Source organism: Pristiophorus japonicus, chromosome 19 (genome assembly GCF_044704955.1).
Source record: "Pristiophorus japonicus isolate sPriJap1 chromosome 19, sPriJap1.hap1, whole genome shotgun sequence".
Lineage (NCBI taxonomy): Eukaryota > Metazoa > Chordata > Chondrichthyes > Pristiophoridae > Pristiophorus > Pristiophorus japonicus.
This window is the reverse complement of record NC_091995.1, coordinates 13,566,290-13,586,320: the sequence shown is the minus strand read 5'-3', so window position 1 is coordinate 13,586,320 and position 20,031 is coordinate 13,566,290. Positions and strand designations below refer to the sequence as shown.

Genomic DNA, 20,031 nt, shown 5'->3' with positions numbered 1-20,031 from the left:
ATCGAGAGAAGTGGTGGCGAGATAGAGCTAGGTGTACATATGGAAACTGACGCTATGTTTTCGGATGATTTCGCCAAGGGGCAACATGTATGTAGATGAGAAATAGGAGGCGGCCAAGGATAGATCCTTGGGGGATACCAGAGGTAACTATGCAGGAGCGGGAAGAGGTCACTGAGTAAGGCTTGCATTAAATGCTGCTGCAGCAATTGGTCATTCAGCAATGCTTGCCTTAAATGCTTCTGCAGTAAGAGGTTATGGTCTGAAATTGTTGAACTCGATGTTGAGTCCAGACGGCTGTAAACTGCCTCATCGAAAGATGAGATGTTGTTCCTCGAGCTTACTGCGGATGCTGGAAATCTGAATAAAAATAGGAACCGCTGGAAATACTCAGGCAGCATCTGTGGAGAGAGAAACGGAGAAACGTTAACTTTGTTTCTCTCTCCACAGATGTTGCCTGACCTGATTTTATTTTTATATTAAATGCTGCTGCAACAAGTGATCACTGAGCATGGTTGTATGAAATGCTGCCAAAAGGCAGGGAAGATCAGTGCCTTTTTTCTTAATTAAACTATAAGTAGGTACTGGGTTGCCCCAATGGTATCAAATGAAAAATCTTAACATAGTGCTCCTTTGTTTCGAAGTAACATAACTAATAAAAAAAACTTAACCACAACTAAAGAAAACTTAAATAATAATGTCATTGCTAATATCCACTACGCTCTTCAGTCCATGCGGTGCTCACCGGTCACAGAAAGCCTCAAGCGTACTGGCAAGTACCGCAAGCTCCTTCTCCAGAGCCAGCAGATTGTGCAAGTGCTGTCAACAATCAGGGGAGATCAGTGTAGGTTTGCAGCAATGGTGCAATGGCAGTTTTAGAATTGGGTGCACTGTAGATCACATTGAAGATTTCTCCTGCCCCCTCCCCACCCTGCTGCCCCCATGCAAGAGAAATATTTATGATGCACACACACTGTACTACTTAATATCGCGTAAAAATAAACCGACAGCAATGCAATTAAAACACCTAAAACCTGCTCCCCTGATGGATTTATCCACTGAGTTCTAAGCATTTCCTACATTAGGACAGTGACTATACTTTAACATAGCTTAATTGGCTGTAAGTCACTTTGGGATGTCCTGAAGTCGCGCAAGGCTCTATACAAATGCACGTCTTTCTTTCAGTGTAGACCAGAAGGGCCAGCCAATCCATCAGGCAGACCTAGCCAGCACCATGTGAAACATCTTGGGACGTTGTACTACGTTAAATGCGTTATATAAATACTAGTTGTTGTTGAATATACGCAATGACTGAGCAGCCTCTGGGGTAGAGAATTCTAAAGATTCACAGCCCTCTGAGTGAAGAAATTTCTCATCTCAGTCCGAAATGGCTGACCCCTAATGCTGAGACTGTGCCCCCTAGTTCTAGACTCTCCATCCAGGGGAAACAGCCTCTCAGCATCTACCCTGTCAAGCCCTCAAAGAATTTTATACATTTCAATTAGATCACCTTTCATTCTTCTAATTTCCAAGATACTCAATCTCTCCTCACAGGACAATCCTCTAATCCCAGGAATCAATCGAGTGAATGTCATTCAGTTGATTGCTATTCCCGAGGCATTGTACACCCCATTTTATACACAAATTTGGTTAAATTTCTAAGAAGTGTAGATATAATGAAAGCTGCCTTGATCAGCGAGCAGTTGTCTCGGGAGAGAGACTGAATTGGGATTATGGGTTTACAATTCAGAAATTTTCTGGAAAATTTATTTAAAATCTGCACATAAAACACAGTAGGATCTAGCATTGCAAATATAACATATAGGGGCCGAAATTCATCACCTCACCGCCCGCTGCCATCGACTGCCGCCCACTCCTGCTGAAATTCCATGTCAAGATCCGCCCAGTGCCACTTTGGAGGTGGTGTGGAGCGGGCGGGAGGAGAGAGCCGCCGGGAACCACCCGTTGACGTCAGCGGACGGCCGAGTGGCACAACTGACCTCCCAGATTCCTGCGGGTGGGAGTCAGCGGGACTCAGCGGCAGAACAGGGGTGGACCGCTAGCTGCAGGCTGGTCTGTCCCCGACGGTAAGTCTGAAAAACCTGAAAAAAAGGTAAGTGAACATTTTTTTTTTAAATGTCAACAGCGGCTTACCTGCATGGTGTCCCCTGAAGGTCTTCGGGTAGTTTTTTTATTTTTTATTGGTGATTTTTTTTTCAGGTATTCAACTCTTCATGGGCCCGACTCCATCCTCGGCTGCACTTGGGTGGCAAGCGCCTCTGCCCCCGAGAGTGAGACCTCCCGCCCGCTGTCACCCAGACTGGCGGCGTACGTCATCTATTTGCCGCTCGCCGACCTTGAGGGACCTCGGCGATGAATATCCCGCTCAAAGTACCGTCCAGTACCTCGGTGGCCATGGGTGGCACTTTGGGCAGCCCATGGGCGGGCAGAGGCCTTGATGAAAATCGGCCCCATTATATGCAAAATTAATAAGCAAATACTACATGCTCAAACACATTTTTTAAGTTTCCTTTTATTTAAGATTTTAACTTAAAACATAGATTTTGAACCGAGTTCCTAGTTCCTCTGGCACCTACAAGGTGATAAAGATACTCCACAAGGTTATCTTATTTCTGTCCATCTGAAGACGGGAATACCGCATGCTGAGAATACAATTGCTCAAAAAAGTTTTAGTCTATAATTTTTCTATGCTGACATTGAGGGCAATTTTAACCTAAGCCGGCTGTCGGGAAACTGACAGGACCGGGTACAACATTGGCTTTACACCCAGTCTGATTTTATGCCCGCCCGGCTTTACTCCCTTTGAAGTCAACGGAGAGTAATATTGGGCGGGGTATAAAACCAGCGTTCTTCCTGATCCTGTGAGATTCCCGCTTGGTGTATTAGGTTAAAATTACCAACATTGCATGTTAATAAAAAAAACAAAAAATGTCAGCTGTGGCTCAGTGGTAGCACTCTCTCCTCTGAGTCAGAAGGTTGTGGGTTCAAGTCCCACTCCAGGGGACAAAAATCTAGGCTGACACTCCAATGCAGTTCTAAATGAGTGCTGCACTATTGGAGGTGCTACCTTTCGGATGAGATGTTAAATTGAGGCTCCATTTGCTCTCCCAAGTGGATGTAAAAGATCCCATGGCACTATTTCAAAGAAGAGCAGAGGAGTTATCCCTGGTGTTCTGGTAAATATTTAACCCTCAATCAACATAACAAAAACAGATTATCTGGTCATTACCACATTGCTGTTTGTGGGAGCTTGCTAAACGCAAATTGGCTGCCGCGTTTCCTACATTACAACAACAGTGACCACACTGGAAAAGTACTTCATTGGCTGTAAAGCGCTTTGAGACATCCAGTGGTCATGAAAGACGCTATATAAATGCAAGTCTTTCTTTTAAATTCAAGGCACACTCCAGAGACTTGAGCACATTATCCAAGGATCTCATCATCATCATAGGCAGTCCCTCGAACGAGGATGACTTACTTCCACATGGGCTCACAGATGTTTCAATTAAGGACCCAATATTCCAGTCCTAAACTTCGATTGACGGGATGGAAGATGCCTGTGTGTGAATGTTTTTTAACGTGTGGTGACCGTTGCACATTAGCCACCACACAGGTTTGACAGAGCTAGGCCTTTATCCAGTGGCAAGGGTTAACCAGGACGACTGGAGACCTGCTCTGCTGCACGGACCTAGTGCGCACACATATCGCAGTGTGGACTGGCCCGTGCTGCCCCTGGTCCCTCGGCTCTTCTGGGCCCCATACCAGCATTTGCCGCTCCTCCGCCACGATCTCTCGCCGCTCCTCCGCCACAAAAACATTCGCCACACCTCTGCCGCGATCTCGCACCGCTCATCCGCCCCGACCTTCCCACTCCTCCGCTGTACCTGGGCCTCGCCGATGTTCCTGCCCGTGCTCCAAACGGCGACCCAAGTTTTGATGATGTCATCCAGTCGCCCACTTCGAAGCCGTCGCACACTTGTAGCAGCTCTCGCTGGAAGGCGTAGTGATATGCTCTTTTATCCTCCCCATCTGCGGTGGTGTCCTCTTCCAGGTCGGGGTGGCCCATGATGTTCCAGGGCCCGCACTGTTCTTTTATCCTCCCGCCATCCATCACCCCTGTGCTCACTAAATTACATTGGCTCCCAGTTAAGCAACGCCTCGATTTTAAAATTCTCATCCTGGTTTTCAAATCCCTCCATGGCCTCGCCCCTCCCCATCTCTAATCTCCACCAGCCCCCACCCCACCCCCTGCACTCCTCTAATTCTGCCCTTGAGCACTCCCCAATATAAGATCATTCATTTCCTTTCAACTACCTCCTTCCTTGCTCTCCTAATGGCACTGACTCATACTGGAGTACAGGTATTTGATTCCTTGTAGTAATTTACCCAATTGATGATTCTTCTTGTGTGAACCTAGATGGTGAGTATTAGCACATTATTCAATTTTGTAGGAGAGTCCAGACCAATCTAATTCAGTGGAGTCACTGGGTAGTAATTAAGGGATGGTGAGGACAATTATACTGTCCTTACTAGTGCTGCCCTAGCTCAATCATAGAATGATACAGCACAGAATGAGGCCATTCGGCCCATCGTGCCTGAGCCAGCTCTTTGAAAGAGTTATCCAATTAATCACACTCCCCTGCTGTTTCCCCTTACCCTGCAATTTTTGCCCCTTCAAGTATTTATCCAATTTCCTTTTGAAAGTTATTATTGAATCTGCCTTTCAGGCAGTGCATTCCAGATCATAATTCCTCAAGTTTCCCCTTATTCTTTTGCTAATTACCTTCAACCTGTTTCCACTGGTTTCTGACTCTTCTGCCACTGGAAACAGATTATCCTTATTAGTCTACAGCTCAGAAACAGGCCAACTTGTCTATGCTGGTGTTCATGTATGACGCAAGCCTCCTCTCACCCCTCTTTGCAGCACAATAGCTGCAGGAAAAATGCAGGGAGCAGCGCCAGCCCTTACACATAGCCTTCTTCGACCTTACAAAGGCCTTTGACACTGTCAACCGCGAGGGTCTATGGAGCGTTGTCCTCCATTTCGGATGCTCCCAAAAGTTCATCAACATCCTCCACCTGCTCCACGACAACATGCAGGCCGTGATCCTTACCAACGGATCCATTACAGACCCAATCCACGTCTGGACTGGGGTCAAACAGGGTTGCGTCATTGCCCCAAACCTCTTCTCAATCGTCCTCACTGCCATGCTCCACCTCACAATCAACAAGCTCCCTGCTGGATTGGAACTAAACTAAACAGAACCAGTGGGAAGCTGTTAAATCTTCGCCATCTGCAGGACAGGTCCAACACCACCCCAACCTCTCGTCATGCTACAGTATGCGGACGACGCCTGCATCTGTGCACATTCAGAGGCTGAACTCCAGGACATAGTCAACATATTTACTGAGGCATACGAAAGCATGGTCCTTACGCTAAACATCTGTAAGATAAAGGTCCTCCACCAAACAGGTCATCCACCACCACCTCGCCGCACAGCACTGCCCCTCAGTCATCAAGATCCACGGTCCAGCCGTGGACAACATGGACCATTTAATCCCATACCTCGGGAGCCTTTTATCAACAAAAGCAGACATTGATGAGGAGATTCAACACCGCCGTCAGATGCCTGAGGAAAAAAGTGTTCGAAGACCAGGGCCTCAAATCTGCCACCAAGCTCATGGTCTACAGGGCTGTAGTAGTACCCACCCTCCTGTATGGCTCAGAGACATGGACCATGTACAGTAGACACCTCAAATCACTGGAGAAATACCACCAACAATGCCTCTGCAAGATCCTACAAATCCCCTTGGAGGACAGACACACCAACGTTAGCGTCCTCATCCAGGCCAACATCCCCAGCATTGAAGCACTGACCACACTTGATCAGCTCCGCTAGACAGGCCACATTGTCTGCATGCCAGACACGAGACTCCCAAAGCAAACGCTCTACTTGGAACTCCTTCATAGCAAATGAGCCAAAGGTGGCCAGAGGAAACGTTACAAGGACACCCTCAAAGCCTCCCTGATAAAGTGCAACATCCCCACCGACACCTGTGAGTCCCTGGCCAAAGACTGTCCCAAGTGGAGGAAGTGCATCCGGGAGGGCCCTGAGTGCCTTGAGTCTCATCGCCGAGTGCATGCAGAAAACAAGCGCAGGCAGCGGAAAGAACGTGTGGCAAACCTGTCCCACCCTCCCTTACCCTCAACGACTATCTGTCCCACCTGTGGCTCCTGTATTGGATTGTTCAGCCACCTAAGGACTCACTCTAAGAGTAGAAGTAAATCTTCCTCAATTCTGAGGGACTTCCTATGATCCTTATTAGTCTACAGCTCAGAAGCAGGCCATTCGGCCCAACTTGTCTATTCTGGCGTTCATGTACGATGCGAGCCTCCTCTCACCCCTCTTCATCTAACCCTATCCACATATCCTTCTATTCCTTTCTCCCTCGTACTATCTAGCTTCACCTTAAATCCTTCTCTGCTATTTGTCTCATACAACAATAACTTGTATTTATAAAGCACCTTTACCATTGTAAAACGTCCCAAGGAGCTTCACAGGAATGTTGTAAGACATGAAATTTGACACCAAGCCACATAAGTAGAAATTTGGGCTTTTGAGGTAGGTTTAAAGGAGCATCTTAAAGGAGGTAGAGAGGCGGAGTGGTTTAGGGAGGGAATTGCTAAGCTTGTGGTCTAGGCAACTGAAGGCACGGTCACCAATGGTTGATTGCACATGAGTGCCATACTGAGAGAGTGCTGCAGTGTCTGAGGTATCATCTATAAGATGAGCCATTAAACTGAGGCTCCCGGGATTCCCAGCATTGTTATTTGCACGAGTTACCTAAGTCAATATTTGCTGGGAACTTTCTACCTAAAAGCTTAAAAACCTCTGATTTAAACCCATAACTGAGACTTGGAACATATTGCTCAACTAATTAAAGGTTTAATGTGATGCACAGTATATACACAATACTAGGTAAACATTAGGTGCAATATTTAGAATCAGCAACATTGAGGCATGTGGCAACCTCATTTGAAGGTATAGAACAGTTTTAAGAGTGAAACATTAATCATAGAATCTTACAACACATAAAGAGGCCATTCAGTCCATTGTGCCTGTGCTGGCTCTTTCAAAGAGGAATCTAATTAGTCCCGCTCCACTGCTCTTTCCTCATAGCCCAGCAATTTTATCCCCTTCAAGTATTTATCCAATTCCCTTTTGAAAGTTACTATTTAATCTGCTTCCACCGCCATTTCAGGCAATGCATTCCAGAGCATAATAACTTGCTGTATAAAAAAAAAAATGTCCTCATCTCACCTCTGGCTTTGTTGCCTATTATTTTAAATCTGTATCCGCTGGTTACTGACCCTCCTGCCAGTGGAAACATTTTTATCCCTATTTACTCTATCAAAACCCTTCATGACTTTGAATGCCTCTATTAAATCTCTACTTAGCCTTTTCTGCTCAAAGGAGAAGGTTATAGGTTATATATTTAAAATGAGTACCATTCGTACAATTTTGCCAACCCTGTGGGTGATCCATGACTGAACATTTGTAGCACCACTTTCATGTCCAGAATCAACATGAAATTAAAGCGTGTGAAATTAACTTTCCATGTTTTATGCTGGAACTCAATGTCCAGTGAAGTAATTAAACTTTTTTCAGTTTATAGTTTTAAAACAATTTTAAAAGGAGATGAAGCTTGAGGACATTGTTATTTCCCATCTCTTTTGAAAGCACAAGAGCAAATCACCATTTTTGCAGTATATTTTTGGATCTCCTTCCTCTAAGTGGATTGGATGACGGTTACAGGAACAGCAAGTGTGCATCTTTCAGTGGATCTCTTCATTCCAGCTCAGACTTACCAGCGATTGCAATTTTATATATCTACCAGTAGATCTCCTATGGCATTTCTCACGGTGCGTGAGGGGATACAAGAGACCATGTAGCAACAATGCCCCCTAATGCCTGCAGCCTGCTGCTGCAACGTGACCAGGACTGCTTGCATAGTGAAGTCCTATTATAATTGACTATGTAGGCAATGTTACAGGCTGACCTGGGCAGTGTTACCATAAATCGTGATAACAGTAAATGAATGGATAGATGCGCATACATAAGATTTTGAATATGATACTAATAACTTTCCCGACAGCCAGTTGATAAACACAAGGTTATTTATATACAAAGGTCGCAATAGGGAGACTTTAGAAAATCCTAGCTTATGCTTAATTTTGATGTTATGTTATCGTTTGAATTTAGAAACAGAGCATTATTGCCAAAGTCAAACCTTAGAAGATAGCAACAGTCAGGAAAAAAAACCTGACAGTCGTTATGAGTCACAACAAATAAGGAGAAATGTTATGATAGCAACGGAGAAAGTCACAACACGTGACTTAATGATCCCAATTGGTTCAACAGACTGTTTTAGAACAAGGAGGAATTATCTGAAAATTGGTTCTGGCTTGGAGCACTCCTGTCTTTCACCTCTGATGTTGTGTATTTTGTAACAAAGGGTTCTTGGATTTAATCACTTTTCCCAATAATTTCACCCACATTAAGCTTGCAGAACCTGCCAATCGTCAATAATTCCAACTTCTCTCAGTGACTATAAAAATGAAAAATCTCTTTCAATATTCTTTATTGTAAAGAAAAACTATTCTAAGTGCACCTCTAGGTAACCCTATAATGAGTTCTACATGGAACAAGAGTTGAATAGGCAATTTATAATCCATCCAAACATTGGGATTCTCAGGATGTCACACTTTGCCAAGTGTATATAATATTTGCACTGAACCATAGAATATGTTCTGTCGTTGTGCATAAAACTGAGAAGGCACCAGCAATGAATTGTCCCAATGCTGTCCAGTTCAGTTAATAATTAAATTAACATGCAAAACGTACAGGAAACAAGAATGCAGAAAAACTCACCGCTAACAAGTTTAATTGTTACCATTCACACATCCGATTGCAAATGTAGGCAATCATTCGTCTAACCCTTCAAACATTATCTTAACACCAATTCAACGAGGATTTACAAACGCACTGAACTTCTCTAAAATGCCACTGTCATTTGGGGGGGGGGGGGAAGTGGGCGGGGAACCAATTTAAAATGATAGTACTACTGATGACTTCGATAACAGAGTGTTTCGACTTTCAGAAGATTAAAAGGTTCAATCCACTTCCTCAATTGTTGGTCCACCAGAAGCATCCTTTCCAGCTTGGGTTTTGTACGATCCTTCCGGCATACCTCCCTGGTACAGCTTGCTCAAAATGGGGTTGCATACTTTTTCCAGCTCTTTCAATTTCTGCTCAATTTCTTCCTTCACTGCCCCCGGATTCGCCTCCAGCCATGATATGGCCTGGTTACACTTTTCAATTACCCTGTTCTGGTCTTCCTCGCTGACCTTGCCTTTAGTTTTATCTTCCTCCACCGAGCTCTTCATGTTGAAGGCGTAGGATTCCAGGGAGTTCTTGGCTGCGATCTTATCACGCTGCTGGTTGTCTTGGCATTTGTACGTTTCTGCTTCCTGTACCATTCTCTCAATTTCTTCCTTGCTCAGCCGGCCCTTGTCATTGGTAATGGTGATCTTGCTCTCTTTGCCTGTGCTCTTGTCCACAGCAGACACGTTCAAGATGCCATTGGCATCAATGTCGAAGGTGACCTCAATCTGTGGCACGCCACGTGGGGCAGGGGGAATCGCACTGAGATCGAATTTGCCCAGAAGATTGTTGTCCTTGGTCATGGCTCTCTCGCCTTCATACACCTGGATCAAGACACCAGGCTGGCTGTCAGAATAAGTGGTGAAGATCTGGGTCTGCTTGGTGGGAATGGTGGTGTTCCGCTTGATGAGTGTGGTCATGACCCCTCCTGCTGTCTCAAGACCCAGCGACAGTGGAGCGACATCCAGTAACAGGAGATCTTGGACATTCTCAGACTTGTCCCCCATTAGAATAGCCGCTTGTACAGCTGCCCCATAGGCCACGGCCTCATCAGGGTTGATGCTCTTGTTCAGCTCCCTGCCATTGAAGAAATCTTGCAGCAGTTTCTGGATCTTGGGGATTCGGGTGGAACCCCCAACCAGGACTATATCATGAACATGAGCTTTATCCAACTTGGCATCTCTTAGAGCTTTCTCCACTGGCTCCAGAGTGCCTCTGAACAGGTCAGTATTAAGCTCCTCAAACCGAGCCCTGGTGATGGAGGTGTAGAAATCTATGCCTTCAAACATAGAATCAATCTCAACACTGGCTTGGGTGCTGGAAGACAGGGTTCTCTTTCCTCTCTCACAGGCTGTCCTCAGCCTCCTGACCGCCCTCTTGTTCTGACTGATATCCTTCCTGTATTTACGCCTGAACTCATCAATGAAGTGATTGACCATGCGATTATCAAAGTCCTCTCCTCCCAAGTGGGTGTCACCAGCCGTCGATTTCACTTCAAAGATACCATCATCAATGGTGAGAATAGAGACGTCGAAGGTACCACCACCCAAGTCAAAGATGAGAACATTGCGTTCGCCTCTGCCCTTCTTGTCTAGGCCGTAGGCAATGGCAGCTGCCGTCGGCTCATTGATGATGCGCAGGACATTCAGACCAGCGATCACACCAGCGTCTTTGGTTGCCTGACGTTGGGAGTCATTGAAGTAAGCGGGCACGGTGACAACAGCATTGGTGACAGTGTAGCCCAGGTAAGCCTCAGCGATCTCCTTCATCTTGGTCAGCACCATGGAAGAGATTTCCTCGGGGTAAAAGGTTTTATCCTCACCCTTGTACTCAACCTTCACCTTGGGCTTTCCCGCATCGCTCACCACCTCGAAGGGCCAGTGCTTCATGTCGGACTGGACCACTGGGTCGTCAAACTTCCTCCCGATGAGCCTCTTGGCATCAAAGACGGTGTTGGGTGGGTTGAGAGCCACCTGGTTCTTGGCAGCGTCCCCGATGAGCCGCTCGGTGTCGTTGAAGGCCACGTAGCTGGGGGTGGTGCGGTTGCCCTGGTCGTTGGCGATAATCTCCACCTTGCCGTGCTGGAAGACCCCCACGCAGGAGTAGGTGGTGCCCAGGTCGATGCCAATGGCTGTTCCCTTGGCTGCCATTCTTTTTTCACCGAGTTGAAATTGATCTACTAGGGCTGTGGAATCCGGACCGTACCAGCGCGACTCCGCCTGGTCGTTGTATCCTCTTCTGCCGCTCCTTCTGGCCTCAATCCCTATTTATAGCCCGGGGCACGTTCCAGAAGAGGCCCGCTTGATTGACGTCCCCGCCGCCCAATGGCCGTCCAAATCCTCGTCGCCTTGGTAGCGCCTTGACCATTAAGAGGTCGCTCAATGCACTCGATTGTGACGTCGACGCCTCCAGAACGTTTCTGCCACGTGCTGGAAGTGGCGCCAAACGAAATTCAAATTTGAAATCAATTTCAACCGACGGGATTGCCACAGTTGAGGCCCTCCTAGAAATGGTCTACTGTTTTTTTTCGTTGGCGATGATTTATCATGTTTAAGTGATTATTGCGATATGTTGACGTTTGTCTGGCCATGGGAATTGTTGCCATGGGAACCACTGCATTTTCTTTACACATTTGTGTCCCCAAAAGAGTACTTCAGTTCCCATAGTCTTAAGAAACAAAAAGTTCTCAAGTCAATAAATGTTATCATTTGCAGTTGACACTGGAAAAAAAATAGACCGTCAATGCTGCCAGAAAGAGATAAAATTCCAATTGGTTCACTAATGTCCTTTAGAGTGAGAGGCACCTGCCACCCTAACCCAGTCTGGGCCTAAACGTGACTACAGTCCCACACCTGACTCTTCATAGCCTCTGAAGTGGCACAGCAAGTCACTCAATTGTAAACACGATTGCTACAAAATAAGAGACACCCAACTTCTGAAAGGAACTAGCATGGACAATAAATGTAGCATGCCCAGCATTACCTACATTCCCCAAAATTAATTAGCAATGGGAATCAAATACCCTGTGCTTCTTCCTGCATGGAGACAAAGCATTGAATCTAGCAAATCTCTGTCAAGAAAAGCCTGCTCTTGTAATTGAAACAAATTTCTCCAGTGTGCATAGAATTACATAGGGCTAGAACCTCCACTTTTGTGCTTTTCGCCCCAAAATGGGCATTATTTTCGGAGTGGGTGGTAATTGGTCACCAAGAGAGGGTGAGAAAGGATAGGTCCCATTGCAGGAGCTCTCTGTTTTCCATCGATTGGTCTCAAACAAGGAATGTCCCGACGAAGACACCTATTCAATTCCAATCGGTCACAATATGGTCAAGATGTTTGTAGAGATGTTCACATCGACTCCAATGACCTGCAGAGTACATCCGAACTCCGCCGGGATTGAAGCACAGCAGCCTTTTGAATGAAGCGACTTGTGATTTTAAAAATGGCAGCCACATGCTGGCTTTAGTTCAGAACAGTTCCACTTTTTCTGGGCGGTTTTTTGGACGAGCAATATTGTGGGTGATATGTGTGCGAGCTGGTGAAAGTGACGGTGGTGATCTCCTGGGCATTAGTTTTGCCAAATGTGCTCTTTACGACAAAAAAAAAATGGGTGGGCGGTATTATTGAATCTTGGCGTTAAGCACATGGGAAAAGTAACGCTAGGTGATAAGTTTCCTAAAAATGCCCGTCAGTTTCCATTTTGTGCCAAAATGTGCGATATATGGGCGTTATATGTCATTTCAGTGGTAAAACTGGACATTAAGTGAACATTAAATATGCAAAAAAAGTAAAGGTCATAGTGTTTACAAAACAGAAATGGGCAATTTGCCCCAAATAGTTCATGCCGGTGTTTATACTCCACACGAGCCTCCACCCCACCCCTCTTCATCTCACCGTATCAGCAAATCCTTCCTTTCCTTCCTCCCTCATGTGCTTATCTATCTTTCCCTTAAATGCATCTATGATATTTGTCTCAACTGCTCCAGCTGGAAGCGAGTTCCACATTCTAACCACTCTCTGGGTAAAGATTTAGAATTTAATTACGGTTTAGAAGCTAGTTTTCTCAGTCCATAGAAGGATCACTATGAGATTATTATTCCAGCGGGAAATCCAGCTTCTCTGTAACAGAATTCATGTTACAGCCTGAAACTTGCGGAATTTGCTTCATTGAGCAGGGTTATTATGACACCCTCTATAAATGTTTTTCCTTTGTGCACTTTGATCTTATAATTCAGAAGGTGTGGGTGGTAGTAAGGTAATGTATCCCCTTGTGGGTAGCTTGCTTTCAAAAGAGGAGGTAGAAAAAAGAAGTAATCTCAGGCATGTGAATCTTCTGCCCTCCATGGAGATTTTTTGAAAAGACTTTCTCTTCTTTGTACTCCCTCTTTTTGTTATCCTAATTCTGCATCAAACAAAAAGCAAAATCCTCAGGAAAAAGGTATGATTTAGCAACCCTACACATCTGAGACACAGAGTGGGACTCATTTTCGAGGCGTTTCTCCAGAATAGTGAAAGTGACGTTTTCCAATATTCCTCCCTGGCTTCTTAAAGCCGTGTAAAAAAAATACTTTTCTATACGATTATACATACTGCTAAAAAAATTAAGTAATTTTCAATAAATTTTGAGAGGTACTATTAAGTACAGATGGGAGCAGAAAGTTACCAAGGAACATAAACAGATTAAGTGAGTGGGCAAAACTGTGGCAGATGGTGAGGTCATCCACTTTAGATCAGGGAAAGATAGATCACGGTATCTGGTGAGAAAGTAGGAACTGTGGAGGAACCAAGAGATATGGGTGTCCGTGTATACAAATCACTAAAAGCTAGTGGGACAAGTACAAAAAGCAATCAAAAAGGGTGAAGGAATGTTGGCCTTTATCTCAAGGGGGCTAGAATGCAAAACAGAGGAAGTTATGCTTCATTTGTATAAAGCCTTGGTCAGACCCCATCTTAAGTATTGAGTTCAGTTCTGGGTGCCTCACCTCAGAAAATATATACTGGCCATGAGGGGGTACTACGCAGATTCACCAGAACGATACTGGAACTGAAAGGATTAAATTATGAGAACTTGGTTTGCATTCCGTTGAGGTCTTTAAAATGATTCAATAGTATAGATGCAGAAAAAACTATTTCTTCGAGTGGGAGAATCTAGAACAAGGGAACATAAACTTAAAATTAGAGCCATGCCATGCAGGAATGAAATCAGGAAGCAGTTCTTCACATAACAGATAGTATAGGTTCTTCAGGTAGAAGGACAAATGGATCACTTAAAACAGACCTCCAATTTAAAACCCCAGTGCACTGATCTGTCTTAAATTTGTATAAAAAGATAAAACAGAAATACTTTATAATCATCAGGCAGTCCCTCGAAGCGAGGATGACTTGCTTCCATGCCAAAAAGAGGTGAGTTCACAGGTGTTTCAATGAATGACCTAATATTCCAGATCCCGAATTACATCGTGAAGGATGGAAGATGCCTGTGCTTGGATTTTTTTTAATGTGTGGTGGCCGTTGCACACCAGCCACCACATGAGTTTGACAGAGCTAGGTCTTGGTCCAGTGGCAAGGATTACCCAAAGCTAACTGGAGACCAGCTCTGCTGCACAGACCGAGCGCGCGCACACGTCGCTGTGTGGCCTGGCCCACGCTGCCCCTGGGCCCCCGCCTCTTCTGGTACGCAGATTTACGTCTCTCCTGGGCCTCGGTCACTTCCCTCTACGGACTCTTGCCGCTCCTTCGTCCCTCCTGCTGTGCCTGTCCGCACTGCAATCAGCGACCTGGCTTCGCAGCCTCCGCCCTTCTGCAGCAACACACGCTGCTCCCTACAGTGGTATGCCACCGCACACTGCTCCCTCCAATGGCCCCGGCCTGCTGATGGTCTTGCAGACCAGGACCGTGCCAATTTCCGGGCCAGAACACCGCACCTGCTCCCTTCAATGGCCCCGGCCTGCTGATGGTCTTGCAGATCAGGACCGTGCCAATTTCCGGGCCAGAACACCGCACCTGCTCCCTCCAATGGCCCCGGCCTGCTGATGGTCTTGCAGACCAGGACCGTGCCGATTTCTGGGCCGGGCCACTGCACGCTGCTCCCCCCCAAAAAAACTTTAGAACAACACAGGGTGAAGCCCACATCCATCACAGTGACCGACTCTGAACCTTTGGCTCAGATATATTTCTAGCAATGACCCCAGCCTTTGCAATTGCAGGGAATTAATTTTGCATTGCCTACTGATTCCGCAACCAACCATGTTGTGTTTCTTCCCGTTTCACTTCCTGCAAGGTCTCCATTCTTTTCTCCCAGTTTCTCTATCTCTGCGGCATCTGCTCTGATGACTCCCCTTTCCATCGCAGATCTGATGACTCCCCTTTCCAATATCTTCCTTTTTCAGGTGTCAGCCTAGTCTCAGCAGTACACCGCTTGCCTGAGTCAGGTTCATGTCCCACTCCAGAGCCTTCTGTGCAGTACTGAGGCAGGGTAGTACTGTTGGAGATACCATCTTTCAAATGAGGCCTTCTACACTGTACCGGTGAAGCTCATTGCAAATTCAAGGAACATTACCTCACCTTTCCCATGGGCATTCTGCAGCTCTCTTCCAACATTGACTTTAAAACTTCTGACATTAACTATAGCCTCCACTTTCTTAATGGCTGGAGATGCTGGTGATGTGGGTTCAGCCTGCCAGTGTCCTGGTGTCAGTTGTGGCTCAGTGGGTAACACATTCACCTCTGAGTTGGAAGGTTGTGGGTTCATAGTCCCACTCCAGAACTTGAGCACATAAATCTAAGCTGACACTCCAGTGCAGTGTTGAGGGAGTGCTGCACTGTCAGAGGTGCTGTCTTTCAGATGAGATGTTAAACCAAGGCCATGTCTGCTCTCTCAGGTGGACATAAAAGATCCCATGACACTATTTTGAAGACGAGCAGGGGAGTTATCCCCGGTGTCCTAGCCAATATTTATCCCTTGATCAACATAACAAAAAACAAATTATCTGGTCATTATCACATTGCTGTTTGTGGGAGTTTGCTGTGCAAAAGTTGGCTGCCGCGTTTCCCACATTACAACAGTGGCTACACTCCAGAAAAAGTACTTAATTGGCTGTAAAGCGCTTTGAGACGTCCAGTGGTTGTGAAAGGTGCTGTCGAAATGCAAGTCTTTTTTTCTTTCTTTATGGGCAGGGAAGGCATGTTAAGTGTTTGAGGCAATGACTCTTTTCAGAATAGCCCTTTTCTTTAATATTGGCTTTCCTCAAATGGATAATGAAATATTGAATCTAAAAATGTATTTGAAACAGAGTTCAAAAATGCAAAAGGATGCCTTTAATAGGAGAACAGGCCCCGACCTGCGAGAGAACACCAGCGGCAGGTAGGGGCCATGAAAGGAGCGGAGGTGCGGCGGCTCAGGAGCAGCGTGGAGCCCCCGAGGGCAGTGGGGAGGCATGCCACTTCAGGGAGAAGCACGAGCTGGTGCAGGAGGGCAAAGAGTGACGTCATCAAGGTCCAGGTTGGTGATTGGAGCATGGGCAGATACAGCAGGAGTGGCGAGAGACTGTGGAGGGATACGACCGGGGCCAGGAGAGGCGTGAGTTCGGGCCCAGGGGCAGCACGGGCCAGCCCACACCGCGATAGGTGTGTGCACTAGGTCCATGCAGCAGAGCTACTCTCCAGTCGTCTTGGTTAATTCTTGCCACTGGACCAAAACCAAGCTGTCAAGCCCGTGTGGTGGCTGGTGTGCAACGGCCACCACACGTTAAAAAAATCCACGCACAGTCATCTTCCACCCTTCAGGATGTAGCTCAGGACCTGGAATATTAGGTCCTTCATTGAAACACCTCTGAACTCATCCCTTTTTGGGCGTGGAAGCAAATCATCCTAATTTCGAGGGACTGCCTATGATGATGATAACAAATATCAAAAAAGGTCAATTAGTTTAATAAGCAAAATATTTCCGACAAACCCATTTTTGTATATATTAATGAGACTGTTTCCTTTTTATAAGGAATTTTTTTTTGCAATTGTTTGGGGGAATGATACAAAATATGAAAGTTCTGCTTGTGAAACATGCCAATTGCAATCTTTAATACAGTTTCTGATAAAAGCAAAATATTTCATTCAACTTTGTTTTAAAGTATGGATGACACTTTAGCAAGATTACATTTCTCATTTGTGAGTTTCAATTTAAATTCCACAATGTTTATTTCCACCGTAAATATGTTTTGAAATAAATTAGAGGTGTTACAATAAGGTCCACATCCATAAACAAGTTCAATAGTACTAATAAAAGAACACTTCATTCAAATTAAGGATAATGTTAGTGCGTGACTTTTGCGATTTAAAAAGGTGGCACCAGGTTTAGTGTCACAAAGAATCAGTTCTGCAAATGTCCCCTTTAGGAGGGCACCAGTAAAAACAATCTAACCATGTCAAATCAAGCTCAGGAAGGTGTTGGGGCTCAACCGCAAGTGTGTAAACAGAGTGTGAGGCTGGTCAGTTCAGGAAAGTAATGGGGAAGGTGCAAGAAAGACTTAGTATTAAAAATGAAACACCAAACACATGGATTTTAATACATAACTTTATTGGCCCCTTGAATATACACACACACTCGGGCAATCAGATGTAACCAGAAAAGTAAGATAGCTGTTCAACATGATACAAAAAAACATGCAAAGTTCACTCAAACAAAACCATTTCCCCCAAACCAATTGGGATACTTCACAGCCAAGTACCCAACTAATGCAATATATCATCTGTCCAATCGGCAACTAAAGTATTTTGTCATGACAACGCGCATAAAAGTTACTTACACTAGGGGGGAGGGAGGGAGGGGAGAAATGAAAGTTCGGGATGGCATTCAATCAACCTCCTCAATCGTTGGGCCACCAAAGGAATCTCCTTTACCAGCCTGGGCTCCAAAGCCAGCAGGCATATTTCCCTGGTAGAGTTTGGTGATGATGGGATTGCAGACAGTCTCCAGCTCCTTCAGCTGGTCCTCAAAGTCTTTCTTCTCTGCCGCCTGATTCACCTCCAGCCACGATATGGCCTGGTTACACTTTTCTATCACCTTGTTCTTGTCTTCCTCGCTGACCTTGCCTTTCGTATTCTCTTCCTCCACCGAGCTCTTCATGTTGAAGGCGTAGGACTCCAGGGAGTTCTTGGCTGCGATCTTATCACGCTGCTGGTCATCTTGGGCTTTGTACGTTTCTGCTTCCTGTACCATTCTCTCGATTTCTTCCTTGCTCAGCCGGCCCTTGTCATTGGTGATGGTGATCTTGCTCTCTTTTCCTGTGCTCTTGTCCACAGCAGACACGTTCAAGATGCCATTGGCATCAATGTCGAAGGTGACCTCAATCTGTGGCACGCCACGTGGGGCAGGGGGAATCGCACTGAGATCGAATTTGCCCAGACGATTGTTATCCTTGGTCATGGCTCTCTCCCCTTCATACACCTGGATCAAGACACCAGGCTGGCTGTCAGAATAAGTGGTGAAGATCTGGGTCTGCTTGGTGGGAATAGTGGTGTTCCGCTTGATGAGTGTGGTCATGACCCCTCCTGCTGTCTCAAGACCCAGCGACAGTGGAGCGACATCCAGTAGCAGGAGATCTTGGACATTCTCAGACTTGTCCCCCATCAGAATAGCCGCTTGTACAGCTGCCCCATAGGCCACGGCCTCATCAGGGTTGATGCTCTTGTTCAGCTCCCTGCCATTGAAGAAACCTTGTAGCAGTTTCTGGATCTTGGGGATTCGGGTGGAGCCCCCAACCAGGACTATATCACGAACAAGAGCTTTATCCAACTTGGCGTCTCTCAGAGCTTTCTCCACTGGCTCCAGAGTGCCTCTGAACAGGTCAGAATTCAGCTCCTCGAACCGAGCCCTGGTGATGGAGGTGTAGAAGTCCAAGCTGTCACACAGAGAGTCAATCTCGATGCTGGCTTGGGTGCTGGAAGACAGGGTTCTCTTTGCTCTCTCACAGGCTGTCCTCAGCCTCCTGACCGCCCTCTTGTTCTGACTGATGTCCTTCTTGTATTTACGCTTGAACTCCTCAATGAAGTGATTGACCATGCGATTATCAAAGTCCTCTCCTCCCAAGTGGGTGTCACCAGCCGTCGATTTCACTTCAAAGATACCATCATCAATGGTGAGAATAGAGACATCGAAGGTCCCACCACCCAAGTCAAAGATGAGAACGTTGTGTTCACCTTGGCCCTTCTTGTCTAGGCCATAGGCAATGGCAGCTGCCGTCGGCTCATTGATGATGCGTAGGACATTCAGACCAGCGATCACACCAGCGTCTTTGGTTGCCTGGCGTTGGGAGTCATTGAAGTAAGCGGGCACGGTGACAACAGCATTGGTGACAGTGTGGCCCAGGTAAGCCTCGACGATCTCCTTCATCTTGGTCAGCACCATGGAAGAGATTTCCTCGGGGTAAAAGGTTTTATCCTCACCCTTGTACTCAACCTTCACCTTGGGCTTTCCCGCATCGCTCACCACCTCGAAGGGCCAGTGCTTCATGTCGGACTGGACCACTTGGTCATCGAACTTCCTCCCGATGAGCCTCTTGGCATCAAAGACAGTGTTGGGTGGGTTGAGAGCCACCTGGTTCTTGGCAGCGTCCCCGATGAGCCTCTCGGTGTCGTTGAAGGCCACGTAGCTGGGGGTGGTGCGGTTGCCCTGGTCATTGGCGATGATCTCGACCTTGCCGTGCTGGAAGACCCCCACGCAGGAGTAGGTGGTGCCCAGGTCGATGCCAATGGCTGCCGACATGATTTTGTACATATATTTTTTTAACGTGGCCGTGTGTGACAACTGCCCCAGTCACCAAAGATGCCGCTGCTTCAGTCCCCAGTCTTCGCCACCCAGCGGATCATTTATAGCCTGCCAGAGTTCTCCCGCGGAACGCCCGTCAGTTGCAGCCAATCATCGCGCCAGCCTGGCCAGCTTTAGAATGCTGCGACAGCAAGGCAGCCAATAGGGGAGCGCGCTACACAGTTGCTGTGCCGACCGAGCAGTAGCAACATTCTGACGCAGAGAGCGCGGGAATTTTCTGGCGGCGGCGCTCGACTGCTCGAATCA

General features: G+C 46.4%; 2 protein-coding genes across 2 annotated transcripts; both read right to left on the bottom strand.

Annotated features, from left to right (window-relative positions):
* Nucleotides 1–7,135: 7,135 nt before the first annotated feature.
* Nucleotides 7,136–11,212, bottom strand: LOC139229728 (heat shock 70 kDa protein 1). The gene has a single exon (XM_070861275.1). The coding sequence runs from the start codon at nucleotides 11,111–11,113 to the stop codon at nucleotides 9,194–9,196; it is 1,920 nt and encodes a 639-aa protein (XP_070717376.1). The 5' UTR covers nucleotides 11,114–11,212; the 3' UTR covers nucleotides 7,136–9,193.
* A 6,306-nt stretch (nucleotides 11,213–17,518) lies between these two features.
* LOC139229727 (heat shock 70 kDa protein 1-like) lies at nucleotides 17,519–19,814 on the bottom strand. The gene has a single exon (XM_070861274.1). It carries the CDS (start codon nucleotides 19,732–19,734, stop codon nucleotides 17,812–17,814), a length of 1,923 nt encoding a protein of 640 aa, XP_070717375.1. The 5' UTR covers nucleotides 19,735–19,814; the 3' UTR covers nucleotides 17,519–17,811.
* Nucleotides 19,815–20,031: the final 217 nt, after the last annotated feature.

Bases quoted from the DNA above. Each gene is read 5' to 3' on its own strand.
- LOC139229728 (XM_070861275.1), bottom strand. From the start codon at position 11,113: ATGGCAGCCAAGGGAACAGCCATTGGCATCGACCTGGGCACCACCTAC.
- LOC139229727 (XM_070861274.1), bottom strand. From the start codon at position 19,734: ATGTACAAAATCATGTCGGCAGCCATTGGCATCGACCTGGGCACCACC.